A 14977-nucleotide genomic window follows, 5' to 3' on the forward strand; every position below is an offset into this window, starting at 1 on the left:
GACGGCATCCACATCTATATTTAATGCCAATAAGTTAAAATAATAATAGGTGTATTACAAACCAAATATGCTGTGTTTGTCAACCGATCCTCTTGATTACCTTCTTGGTTTTCTTGATCAGCATCTGAAACATCTGGCGATGTTCATCAAAGGGTCAAACTGGTATGGGATAATGTCCGGAACAAATCCCAAAGCAGGGATATCACTGTCATTGTTTTTCACTGCAGATATTTAAAAAAAATACTAGAATATACAGTATCTACAGCACACAGCAGAGCATGGTGAAACAGATGACACGTTGGTATCACGTGACTGGCTAGCTCATTAAAGTTTTCTCAGCCGCAGCAATTTACCCTTACTGCCCTTAAAGTAGATAACAGCTTTGCGGAGTTGTCAGCCAACATTGATGGGGTCAAACTATCAGAAAATTTATAAAAAGTTTTTTGTGTCACAAACCCTTTAATAATCAGACCATAATATAGAAATATAGGGGTTTTTATTATGGATCAGTACGAGTGATATTGTTTTAGTGAGACTCTAAAATTGAGTTTTTAAAATTGTTTTACTATTTCACTGAGAATTTTGAAAAACTGATTGATTTAATTTTTAGGAAAGTTTTTAATCTTCTGTGAGATTTTTTCCTATTCACCAAAATTCACACAAAGATATTTTACTTTAATCATGAATACAAAAAAAGCATTTGAAAATAATGAAAACATATTTCAAACAAATATTCAATTTTGTAGATACATTGGAAAATTTCAGGTGGAATGATGCAAAATGATCATGTATTTTATAATATGAGTCGATCATCAGATAGATAGCAAATTATCAATTTCAATCCAATTAATTAGTCAAGCTGTGAATTTTATTTAGATAGATTATATTTGTTAGTTTTGTCACCTTACAATTATTCCATCATTATTTTGATACCAAGTCAATCCCTATAGAACTCTTGCATTGTTATACGTAATTAATCTGTACTTTAATAAGGATCTTGATTTGTTTCGAACTTTGAAACCTGTTGCACAATAGCTTATTGTCTTTGGAGTAAAATCATCCATATCAATACACGTGTGCGTAAGTTTCCATATTCTTCAACCCATTCAGTCTGATTTCACAATATACCTGTGAATGGATATATAACATTTCCACTGATTATTGATTTACATATACATAATTGTGTCATTGAGCATGCCTACTGGGGTCCGTAGTATTTTGCCAGGTTATCTCATTACCTGGATATATATAGTTGGTTTGTATACAAACAATATAATCTGTATATATATAAATTCTGGGGTATTATAAATCTAATTTTAGAGAGATATTCCACTCTGGTTCACACAGGTACGTTGACCCAGTGATTGAGTTCTGTATACCTGTATTGATTTGTCTACACAGGTGTGTAATCAACAATCACAGTTAATCGGGTGGCAGTAATTTTCCGTTATCTGCTACCTGAACTTTCTTTTTGCTAGGAGATATATTTATTGATTTGTTAGAACTACTAATACAAATGAAGTATCTGACAGAGACATCAATTCTTATTGTTATGAATTAACATATGGGGGGATGGGCATGGGAGTATCCTTTTATAGATAACTTGATTAGGTTACATAAGAGAATATATATAGTATCTGCTGGAGACAAATCATTCTGAGCTCATCTAATACAAGGACTTGAGAGTTTGGGTACATCTGATACTTATATGTTACCTTCCATGGGGAGGCCCAGGGATGGATCACTCATTGGATAGGGAGGGGAACATTTAATAAATTTCTCGGGAAATAATAGGGACATTTTAGTTTCTCTTAACAGGGAGAGGTCCAACTGGTATTTGGATTGGGATATCTTAATAGGGAGAGGTCCAACTGGTATTTGGATTGGGATATCTTAATAGGGAGAGGTCCAACTGGTATTTGGATTGGGATAACATATCTTGATGGTGAACCTATTTACTCACTAATGGATAGGGAGGGGGACCACCTTTATCAACTTTATAGAGATGTAAAATGAGGGGACGGTGTAGTTTGTAAATAGTGTTACTGTAAACACAGTCTCTGTCACTAAGCTGACTGAATGCTTCTTTGTCTCAATCATAGAGTAGTAGATTTCCACACCTACGACCCACACCGGGTTTGATTCCTGGTCATGGCACTCGACAGAAATCACATGGGTATTTTCCCTGTTCTTCTACATTAACATAGAGATTAGAGACAGCTTATTTTGTGTACAAATGTATAGGAAAAAGACATATAATCTCAAATTAGTTTATAATGCAGGACTATTAGTGATGTTAAGAAAGCAATAATTAATCATGTCCAAACTACCCTGAAGTATAGGCTTGAAAGATTAAAGAAATGCACATTTCATGTGAGATTTTATGACTCATGTGACAATTTTATTTGTGTGTGTGTGTGTGTATGTGTATTCTGAAAAAGTCAGGAATCAAAAAGAATTTGATTCTTCCACAGGGTCCATTAGATGAGAAGAGAGGGGCTCTGACCTGTCATGGATGTACAAAATGTCCAGAGGGCAAGTACAGTGACCAGCATACACGTGATTGGGAGGGTTTTCGGTACTGTCGCCTGGACCGTAATTGTACAAAGAAGAATCGTGTGTACAACAAAAAACCAAGAAAAAGCCGAAAGTCAGAGTGTGGAGCCTGCTTAGATGGGTAAATAAATGTTATTGTGTACATCAGGTATTTGCTGTATGTGCAAATTAAGTTGAAAGACAATCTATTGAAATTTGATCAGAATTTATCAGAATGTCTGTTCTCTACAGAAATAGATTTTTTGAATGTGAAAAATAAATGAGAAGACAGACAAAAACTGGTTGATTGTGTCATTTTCATACAGACAAAAACTGGTTGGTTGTGCCATTTTTAAAAGGTTTAATGTATTATGAAGAGCTTAGTTGGCAATTATTGGGTCTCAAACCATATATGTATGTAGCTGTCATATAAATTATTATTTACATGTATTACGTTTTGAACAACATTGATAAAATCATACAGTGAGTCCTTGTGTTGCTTTTACAGGTACGTACGCGAGCGGAATTGGGATGACAAAGACGGTAACTGTTATAAACCTGAGAATTCCACTAGTAAAGGAGACGATGATGGTGTGCTTACTCCTACAGGGGAACAAAGTGATGAAAGCGATGAAGTAAACGATGAAGAAAACTTAGGTTTGTCTTCTTATACAGCAATTTGGAGAAGTTAACTAGTACAAAGTATGATTTACCATCGATTAGGTCAACCGTGCAATGACTGTGACACCATATTTTTACTTGATTTTTGTGACGTTGCAATTCATTGTTCTTTTTACTTAGTGTTATTGTTTAAATGTTTTACTGATTTCCAATGATATATTGATCTATTCTATAAGTATGTATACCACTGCTTCACACAGTTTAAACTCATACTGATGTCCATTAGTTGTCAGCTTCGTGTCTAGGACAGCCATGGTTTATAGTGGTCATACTATAAAGTCAACATTGATTAATACAGTACAGGTGTCCGGTTTATAGAGGATAGAACCATATGACAATATGTTCACATGAAAATTATCATAAGAATTTTTTTTATTACAGCACAAACATTTATTCTCACATAAGTACAGAATTCCATCCTACGTTTTCTTGGTTTCTGAGGTGTACATGTACGATCCATTTCTCTCAGTGTGCTACATTCAAATTAACTCTCCGAATTTATGTGTATGTTTTATTGTCAGAATTGACTGTGAAAAGTATTCACAAATAAAATGTACATGTAACAAAACCGTCGAATGAAAAGTGAAAAGTTGTCACTATCTAGGCCTTAGTATACCGGTACAGGTAAATCCCCTTAGACGCCTCATGATCAGTCCCATATTGTGAAAACATTGCGTCCGGTTTGCCCAAGTTAATTTTACAACGAAAGGTAAAGTAACATTACCTAGACCATTCCGGTTTTCAGAGTAGACAGGTTCCGGATTATGCAGGTATTGGATACTATATATATTGTTTTATTAAGAAATTTGCCGGGACCAAACAAATTAATCAGTATAGACATGTTTCCGGTTTATACAGGGTTCGGTTAAGACAAGTTATACTGTATCATTTACTGCACTGTATGTTAAGTATAATATTCAGAATTTGTTGAATACAAATATAATTTTTTCTGTTTTATAAATTTATTTTGACATTCATAGGTGCCCTGAAGGAAACAGTACAATCCGAGGCAGAAAAGAACCGGAGTCACCAGGAGAAATACAACATTGTTGTCATTACAGCATGTGCCTTCCTCATCTTCGTAGTTCCGGTCGTCTTGTTCCTGATGTTGAAGAAGAAGGTTTGCTCCTCTAGAGAACCACATCAGCGCACAAGAACAAATGTGACGTTGAATGAAAATATGAGTTCATCTAGTCCCCTAATGGGTAGGTATAATGTGTAGAGCTAACAACTGATGGTATTACGATTGAGAAGTCATGATATATGAGACATATTATGATATAATTGAGGACTTGTCATTCTCTATGAACCGATATCATGATTGTTAGGGGCTGCAGTAGCTGAATGGTGTTGCGACATATTACCACACGCTTTCAATCTTTGGGTTTTGAGTTTGAGTGGCAGTTTTTAGCTCACCTGGCCCAAAGGGCCGGTGAGCTTATGTCATGGTGTGGCGTCCGTCGTCCGTCAGCTGTCCGTCTGTCCGTCCGTCTGTCCGTCCGTCCGTCAACATTTACTTTAAAACGCTACTAGTCATAGAGTTCTGCATGAATAACTATTTTACAGGATCATACAATAAATGCTGTTTTTCGAATTCCCCAAATAGTTGTGATGTTGTATACCTGCATATGTACATTACATAGATCAAGGGAGGTAATTCCTGTTACTCTAGCTTTTCTTCACCTCCAAGATCAATTTTGAACTTGCATTTATTTCCTTTCTCTGCTTACTCAGAGGATGGAGATACTTCTCAGACAACTAGTCCTATCCATTCCACTGAAAGTGTAGATACACCTCCAACAGTTACTCCTATACAAGCCACTGAAGACATAGGTAAGTATTCAATTACAAATAAAACTGATATTTCTTTTTCAAAATTGTTAGAAAGGCATCAAAAGTAGTAGTTTCCAGATTGTTAGAAAGGCATCAAAAGTAGTAGTTTCCAGATGATGATCCAAATTCAGAGCCTCGAAAATCTACAAAGTTTCTCAGAGTCTCGGCATATTGTCAAGCAATGCTCCATCCCTTCCATCATTTTAGGATAAGGGAAAATCTTAAAGTGAACAGTCGGGGAAGGATGGCTAAAGTTGGTAAAAATGGTGTGAATGTATCCAGTATAATTTCTTATGAAATAGTAAAATAAAATCTCTCGCCAAAATCTGTCTGCGTACGAAGAAATTAATTTAAAGTATGGAAATTCTAAAACGTCCTCCCGGCTCACTATGTCCGTGGTTACATTTCCACGCAGCCTCGTTTTCAATGCTTTCAACTTTTCTTTACTTTAATGGTCAGAACTGGGAAACTAAGCATAACTTGACCGTCGTATTAATAAGTGAAAACTTTTGGAAGGCCAATGAACGCATTAAGACTGGTTTTCTTTACCGGACTATTCACTTTAAAAGTTTGTATTTGTTGAAACATGCAAGAATCTGAAAATACTGTCTGCAGTGTACATGTTTTCACCCCTTTTACCTCATTTTGGGTCAGATATGTAAAGTTTGTATGTGTATATGCTCAATTGAGGCTTCTTTTAATTTTTCAAGTTTTCAATTAGTTGTTTTGTGCTCTAGGTGTGCCTAAAGTGACTATCAAATCATCTGAAATTTCTGTCAAAATGGGATCAAAAGTCACTCTACAGTCATCTGTTAATGTGGATGTCAACTTGGTAGCCTGGAAACGAATCTGCGAGGACCAGACCACTGACATTGATGTGAAAGACCAGAAATACTCTGGGTCAAGTGCTAGTGAGCCTTCTCTCACTATCAATGGTGTGTCACATGAGGACGCGGGGGTGTACCAGTGTACAGCAGTCAATAGTGTAGGAACTGGTTGTAGTCTGCTCTGTCACCTAAAGATCAATGGTACGTATAAACTGTTAGGTAGGTACAGTATGATTTTATTAAACCCTCGACAACAACGTTTGGAGGAGAAGTGGAGAGTAGTGATTGTCCTGGAATCCCCATGTCTGGATGTCTGTCCAGTGTCCACAAATCTTGTCTTGACAACTCTTCTGAAACTACTTTTAAACCGATTTCAATGCTACTTCACAGTATAATGTTGGGGACCATGTGCAGATGTGTAAAAAAGGTTAAATTTTCCCCAAATTTTGGGTGTCATGGTAACCAGTTCACTATACACAGACTTTGTTAAATGGTCTTGTACGTCTTGATTTTAATTTTCTACAAACTTGCTAAGATGAATTTCATACATATAAATGATTAATAATGGTTACTATAGAAACTTAAAAGAAGCTTCTGACAAGTCAAAATTTATTTATTGTCCAATTAGGGTTGAAATATGCTATATAGGGGTTTTAATTAAAGGATGACAAACACCAATGGCTAGTTATTTTAAGCTCACCTTCCAAAGGGCCAGTGAGCTTATGTCATGGCGCAGCGTCTGTCGTCCGTCCGTCTGGCCGTCCGTCAACATTTAATTTAAATCGCTACTAGTCATAGAGTTATGCATGGATTGTGACCAAATTTGGCCATAACATCCTTGGGGGAAGGAGAACAAAACTTGTATAAATTTTGGCTCTGACCCCCTGGGGGCAGGAGGGTCGGGGCACAATAGGGGAAATAAAGGTAAATCATATAAATCGCTACTTGTCCTAGAGTTCTGAATGGAATGTAACCAAATTTAAACCACAAAAATCCTTGGGGGAAGGGGAACAGAACTTGTATAAATTTTGGCTCTGACCCCCTGGGGGCAGGAGGGGCGGGGCACAATAGGGGAAATAGAGGTAAATCATATAAATCGCTACTTGTCCTAGAGTTCTGCATGGATTGTAACCAAATTTGGCCACAAACATCTTTGGGGGAAGGGGAACAGAACTTGTATAAATTTTGGCTCTGACCCCCCGGGGGCAGGAGGGGCGGGGCCCAATAGGGGAAATAAAGGTAAATCCTATAAATCGCTACTTGTCCTAGAGTTCTGCATGGATTGTAACCAAATTTGGCCACAAACATCCTTGGGGGAAGGGGAACAGAACTTGTATAAATTTTGGCTCTGACCCCCCGGGGGCAGGAGGGGCAGAGCCCAATAGGGGAAATAGAGGTAAATCCTATAAATCACTACTTGTCCTAGAGTTCTGCATGGATTGTAACCAAATTTGGCCACAAGCATCCTTGGGGGAAGGGGAACAGAACTTGTATAAATTTTGGCTCTGAATCACCGGGGGCAAGAGGGGTGGGGCCCAATAGGGGTAATAGAGGTAAATCCTATAAATTGCTAGTTGTCCTAGAGTTCTACATGGATTGTAACCAAATTTGGCCACAAACATTCTTTGGGGAACGGGAACAGAACTTGTATAAATTTTGGCTCTGACCCCCCGGGGGTAGGAGGGGCGGGGCCCAATAGGGGAAATAGAGGTAAATCCTATAAATCGCTACTTGTCCTAGAGTTCTGCATGGATTGTAACCAAATTTGGCCACAAACAACCTTGAGGGAAGGGGAACAGAACTTGTTTAAATTTTGGCTCTGACCCCCCGGGAGCAGGAGAGGGGGAGCCCAATAGGGGAAATAGAGGTAAGTCCTATAAATCGTTGCTTGTCCTAGAGTTCTGCATGGATTGTAACCAAATTTGGCCACAAATATCCTTGGGTGAAGGAGAAAAGGACTTGTATTAATTTTGGCTCAGACCCCCCGGGGGCAGGACGGGCAGGGCCCAATAGGAGAAATAAGAGGTTAATATTCAAATTCCTTCATAAAGAAACAATGAACCTGTATTCAGAACATGACTTGACATTTCAAACCAGGTGAGCAATACAGGCCCTCTGGGCCTCTTGTACTGATACATAAGATGTCATTTGGTTTCCATGGTTACCAAATTATATGCCATTATATGCCATAATAAATAAAATGTATGGATCATTAGTGAGCATATTTGGTGCTATTTTCACAAATAATTAACATGTTGCCATGGCCACAAATACTTGGTAGTGGGAGTATTATTCAGCCATATATACTAACAGTTCTCGTTATTTTGGTTTATTTCATTATACTTATATATTCTCTGGTGGTATACTTATATATTCTCTGGTGGTGTTCTTGTATTACATCTTAAGAAGTTTTAGATATGAATGACTGTAAATTTTTAATATTGAATTGACAAATAATCGGCCTTTGAACCCTGTGCATCAAACTTTTGTGACTTATCTATGTTTCACTGTACAATTGTTATAGAAACTATTATAGACTCTACCTCTGTCTTCATTTATCATCCTAAGTTTTCTTCTGGTCTTGTTTGAAAAGATGATGACTTATTTATGTCTGTTTTACATTACAGTTAATCCTGACCTTGAATTGACCTCGGAAGGTGAGGATGCTACCAAAATTATTGCTAACTCATAAGAACGTGAATTACAGAATTTATAGAAATAATGTTCATGTCCAAACAAGAAAATTATTATGTTTCTGTGAGTTGGGTTTTTAAAAATATTTTTTCATCTTGAAAGAAACACCTGCATTGCAGTGACTTATAATAAGGTCGTAAGTAGTGCAAAAATTACGGAAAAAAACCAAACACAAACTCACTCAAATGATATTTCAATGTAAGCTCAAAGATAAATAATGACCTTTTGACCTTGCAGAGAAAGATAGAGCTGGTAAGATCAAGCTGGAAGTCCCAAATAAGATGATAAAGTACCTAGCAAGTGTGGCAAATGATGACCAGTCAGAGGAAGTCTGTATGATGCACAGACTCTACAAACACCTGAACATCCCTCCTCACCGTGTCAGGCAGATTTACGAAGATTTCCGGCACATGGGAGTGACGGAATGTGTGCACCAGACTCTGAACTACTACATCCAGCTCAAAGGTAGGGATGCTACAATCTACAACTTGTATGAAGCACTCAAAGATTGCAGGTATTTCTATGAGCTTAAGTTTTATGTTCAAGAATTCCGGAAACTGATGTCTACTGAAGGACATGACACTGTTATTGAAGTGGACAATGTTGGTATGGAAACTGAAGATGTCGAGGATAATTGTCTTAGAGTAAAAGGCAGTTTAGGTAACCCAGCTGAGGGGCAGCGTATCTCTGGGGAGATTATCATGAAAATTGATCAAGATGAAGTAATATTTGAGGGTTCTGAATTGGATCACTAACGTAGCTTTCATCAAGTTATTTGCTCAACTTATGACTACTGTGTACATCTATTTCAAATAAAAATTGATATAAACATGTACATCAGTATTTAAGTTGTTTTATTCCTTCAATGATACATAGGATAAAACATCATAAAACAATTTTGAACTTCCATTCCTTACTTATAATCTGTTCTGGTGCTGTAGACAAAGTGAATTTTAAAAGTTTATGAAAAATATGATTACCAATGAAAAGCACTAGTTATAAAAATTGATGTAGACTGTCCCGTCCTATCACATCCCATCTCAACCCAAACCAACATAATCAGCTTGGTTATGAAACAATCTAACACTCAATAAAGTCTCTGTGTCTAGTTGATTCTTTCTACTGTTATAACAAATTGAACCCAAAGTTGGCTTCCTTGACCTTTGCTGTGTCAAAATAATGATCATTGTTCTAGATCTGATGATAACTGAAGAACTTGGTTTGGTCACTGTATGCATCCATTGTCTTTGTCAATAAGAAGACAATTAATGTCAAGTCTGTTAATTTTGTATGTTATTTTTGATCATTGATTCATAAAACAAATTAAGTACTGTCTAATTTTGATGGCATTGGTAAAATTTGTTTTACATGGAGGCATATATATATGCCAGCAATTTTATTATTTCTTGTACTGTTAATCTTTGTAATAACATATAACTGTTTCAGAACTCATGTGTCTTCAGTTTTATCATCCTTTTAGAAGTTTTAGTTTGCATACACAATCAGAGGGACCTGGCACATTTTTTTACCATCAGTATATATATAAAATATGTATACATGTATATTATAGTATATACATATACTGTTGGTAAAAAAATCGTGACAGGTCACTGTGTACACAATATACTGAAAAAAGGTTTGGATGGATTCTGATAAAAAAATGTCTTTCACATAATTGCATGTACAATGAAGTACTTTTAACACTTAGTTATTTGTATATATTTTGTATATTTTTCAACAGACTTGACATGTGGTCACACATGCTTGTTGAATTTGTGTTGTGTTTTTTTTTGTCATCAGAATAGCTGTATAATGTGGCATATTTATTGGCAGTAATTATGGCCATACAATGATTTGAATGGCATACTGTTTAAGTTTCATAAAGAATATGATTCTGAATCAGAAAAACTGCTTTTGTTGAAGAGAGGGAACTCTTTAAATAAATTAAACAATTGATTATTTCTTATTATAAAGTCCCTAGGTTTGCTTTATCTGTGATATTTTTGTTACACAGTGCTGTATCAGTATACACAATGTCTGTAGTATATTAGATATATTTCTGTAGTTGATAATTAAGTGCCAACCAAATCACAGAGTACACAGTGATATGACAGAGATTGTTGACATCACTGTACGTGTGTTCACATAGTATTTATTGTCTCATGAGGTAATTATATTCTAAGCATATATAATTGGCAAATTTGATGCATATAAAAGAGTATAAAATAGTATTAGGCCAAAGTGAAAAGTTTACTGGCGCATGGTGCATTCTATAATCATAAAAGAGTAAAAAATAGTATTAGGCCAAAATGAAAAGTATACTGGTGCCATCACAATCAAATAAATAATAGATATAATATACAGTTATATAGATTTACACTTTTCAAGTATACATATAAGTGCTGATTTCCCCCAAATATTATTGTAAATATTAGTTGTGTTTGTTGAAAATTATAGAAAATATTGACATATTATAATTATGAAATGATATAACCATTAGGGATGATCTTAGAATAATATATTCATCATTTAAAAATGTGCTTTTATTTAGATTTTATATGTACTTTCTCTTAGTGTACTTTCTCAATAACACTTTTACAAAAGCTTTTATATATTAATATTCATATTTTTGTATATACCAGTAGCTGTATTCAGTATCATATGGATCTGATAGGAGATTGTAATGATCCAGATTTTACTGATGAAAAAAACAAAACAATTACAATACTCGTATTCTATATTTTTATCCTATTTTTTCTACCCCTGACATTCAGAGGTATATCATATCCTGTATACATTGATATATCCATCCATGTAATTTGTCTAAATCTACTCTTAAAATGAGTTATCGATCAATATAATTGAATTTTAAAAATATTTTTTCCAATATGTCTGCCCCTGTGTGCAGATATTGATTATTACATTATTACAATGTCACATTCATAAACAGAAGATGTAATATACATAGCTAACTTTGCTCATAAAGGTAGATAACTCTGCTCACAAGGTCAAATAACTCTGATCACAAACGTAGTTAACTCTACTCACAAGGGCAGATAAGTCTGCATCATTAAATGGTGTGTGATTAGAAATACAAAACAATTTGTGTAGGTCATTTATAACTCATTCCTTTTTGGGATCTCAAATATTAGCATAATAACATTTTATTTATCACATTCTAATAATGAAAAATAGAAAAAGCATGCCTCTGTTGTATAAAGAAATTTATATTATTTGATTTATCACATTCTAACAATGAAAAATAGAAAAAGCATGCCTCTGTTGTATAAAGAAATTTATATTATTTGATTTATCACATTCTAACAATGAAAAATAGAAAAAGCATGCCTCTGTTGTATAAAAAAATTATATTATTTGTGTTGAAATTCTTTAAAATGTAGATTGTTGTAGTTATGTAATTAAAAGTATCAAAAATTTATGTTACTTTCATATGAGATTTTATGAAACTCATCTCAAAGTTTTAATTTTGCTTGCCAAGGCTCACAATAATAATAACTTTTTAGACTTGTTTCATAAAATCCATCATAAAATGAACACTTATTTAAGATCCTACTTGTATATAATAAACAAAAGTCTTTGTTGATGTAAATGCTTTACTAACATTTTAATGCAATATTTGTTGTTAATTATTGTTCTGATATATATGTCTTATGCAATAGACAATGCAACATGATGTAGAATGATAGGTATGTCTGGTTATACAGAGCATACCATGTAATACAGAAGTTAAGTTTATTTTTGTACATAATTTATGTTAAGTAGTGCTCAAATGTAGACATTACCTGTTACCATGGTAACTAAACATATTACAAAAATACCATATATATGGTAATCCATATCTATGTTAATTAGCACAAAGTGTGCCTACACACTCCCATTGCTAATTGAAACATATAAATATGATAGATTGATAACTGACAGCATCCATATTCTTTTGTCAAATTTAAAAAATTAAATGATTTTGTTAGTAAGTACAATGTCAAACTTGATTATCTGCTTGAAATATAAGTACCGGTATAAGTTACCATCATATACTATAGATATGTTAATTTGATGGTATCCCAGTTACTGGTGACAAATTTTGATGTTAATATCCAAACACAAAGAGAAAGAATAAGGGTCCGGTGCTTACGTGAGAACAGGTGCTTATTCAAGTAAATATGGTAGGCATGTTATTTTTATCTCAGAGCTTCTATGACAGTTTTTAGGTAAAAAGATGTTGTTTGAGTATGATGAGTACAACATTCCAGTTTTTATGACATCATCTCAATTACCTTTGATCTTTTAAACATTAAAGATGCTCCACTGCTGACAAGGCATAAACGATACTCATCATTTGAACAATAAATGGTGTTTACTCATGTAAATGTGTGTCTAAATAACACAAAAATTCATATGAAATAACTTGATTTGCTTTCAATGGAAGTGCAATTAGTACTTCATTTCATATGGGGCATTGCTATTGACATTTTTCATGACGCAATTAATTATTTTTAATATATTTATCTTGAAGTAAAATAAGAAGCTCAAACTTTCCAATGATTGTAACAGTGTAAAGTAATTAACTTTTATGACCAAAGAAAGATACTTATTCGTCTGCTCTTGTTTGTGATAGAGAGAAAATACCATTCATCAGTGGTGGGGCATTTTTAAGGAAGTTCTTTTGGTGTCACTGATAAATTGTATGGGTTTTTTAAGGTGTTTATCACTCTAATATGTTTTAGAAACTGGTAATCTAAGTAATTATGAAATGACCAAAAATGGCTAAAAGAAATGGCCTGATATTTATACCATATGTTATCTGAAGATTGAAACTGTTACGTTAGTTATTTTTTTATATGATTTGGGTGAGAGAGAAAAAGTGAGTTAAATAAATGAAGAAATCATTGCTTCAATAGGTTGCTTTAATTTTCTTGTAAGTAATTTCATGGAGGGAGAATCTTAATTGTTTCTAGATTTTTGTATAAAAGGCTGTCTTGAGACCACCCTTCAGGCTGCATAGAGAGATCACCTGTATTAGAAAACACTATTTCTTGAGAGTATTTTAGGTAAAAGTCTGTATGAAAACTGTATTTAATAAAGATTAATCTGTGTTAAATTTGCTCATTTTGAGAGAATTTTGTGAACTTGAAGATGTATGTACTAAAAGACCAGCTTTGTTAAGAGCTAGACTACATGTAGATGGTAGAATCTGTTGAATACCTAAATGATAAAATTGTCACTGCCTGAAATGCTGAAATATTGCAATGTCATCTCCCTTTTCCTAGTATTGAACTTCTGTATAACATGAAATATTTGTTGTTTAGAAACTTTGGTTGTTTTTTTGGTTATTGTTAAACAACAAATATAAAAACAAATTTTGTTTATATACATAATATCTATCCACGAAATTATATGATAGCCCTAAACCACGAAAGAATGTATATAAAAATATTTCATGTTACACAGTTTTTGGTCTTGTTTCCATACTTGCATGCTGCATCATGAAAGAGTGGTGGCAATATTACCATCAGTGATAGCAACAACAAGGGTAGATAACTCTAATACTAGGTGTTTTTACATGTTCAACTCTCTGAAATTACATCATTAGATAAACAGCATGTTAATAATACTTGGTCAGACTTATTGATTTTTAAAAGTCTATCTGGCTACTCTTTGTAACGTTTATTACAGAATTGTGTTCATTAAACTCCTCTCAAATTGATATCAAGCATGTCATTTGAAAAAAAAAGTTCTCCCAAGATTTCAACAGGAATTCGAAAATTGGTGAAATTTATAACAATCCACTGGGGCTAAAGGTTTGAATCAATAATTGAATAAATGTCAATCATGAAAGTTAGTATTGGCTTACTTTGAAATCTAGAATCTGACAGACAAAATTATACTGCCAAAATTTATCTGCTCCTTTGGATTAATCATTTCAGCAGATGAAAATCAGACTGTTCACATTCTTTCCTCAAAGTCCATTACTATGATCCGTCCAAGGAGAACACTTTTAATAATAGCTTTGATATCCAATTGATTTGAGATTAAAAAAAGTTTTTTATTAGAAAATGTAGCATTAGCAAACCTAATGCCAAACCAATAAGTGTAATCTGCTGTTGAAGATTGTATGATGAAATATATTTTGTTGCTAAGAATAAACTTATATAAAGCGATCTATTGAGTTTGTTATGATTACTTACTGAGAACCAACTTACTACCGCATGATAGTAAAATTGTTTGAATCTCAAGAATGATAGAACATTAGGAATGTAAGTTTTAAAATCAAACCAACACCAAAATGCTTCATTACGAAAATAAGTTGGTCAATAGTATCTCTTATCAAGGCATCAATTAATTAATTGTATCATTCTACTCTATGCTAAGGACTACGGTCGTAGCAA

At 34.1% G+C, this 14977-nt stretch overlaps 1 protein-coding gene across 1 annotated transcript in view; it reads left to right on the top strand.

Annotated features, from left to right (window-relative positions):
- The window catches only part of LOC138327875 (uncharacterized), a 29491-nt gene extending 14742 nt beyond the window's left edge, over window positions 1-14749 (top strand). Inside the window, exons 4-10 of the mRNA XM_069274317.1 lie at window positions 2475-2677; window positions 3044-3192; window positions 4197-4421; window positions 4951-5049; window positions 5787-6077; window positions 8504-8533; window positions 8808-14749. Coding sequence (XP_069130418.1) covers window positions 2475-2677; window positions 3044-3192; window positions 4197-4421; window positions 4951-5049; window positions 5787-6077; window positions 8504-8533; window positions 8808-9325 — 1515 coding nt within the window. The 3' untranslated portion in view covers window positions 9326-14749. The remainder of the gene's footprint in view (window positions 1-2474; window positions 2678-3043; window positions 3193-4196; window positions 4422-4950; window positions 5050-5786; window positions 6078-8503; window positions 8534-8807) is intronic.
- Window positions 14750-14977: the final 228 nt, after the last annotated feature.

Source organism: Argopecten irradians, chromosome 7, assembly GCF_041381155.1.
Source record: "Argopecten irradians isolate NY chromosome 7, Ai_NY, whole genome shotgun sequence".
Classification (NCBI taxonomy): Eukaryota; Metazoa; Mollusca; class Bivalvia; order Pectinida; family Pectinidae; genus Argopecten; species Argopecten irradians.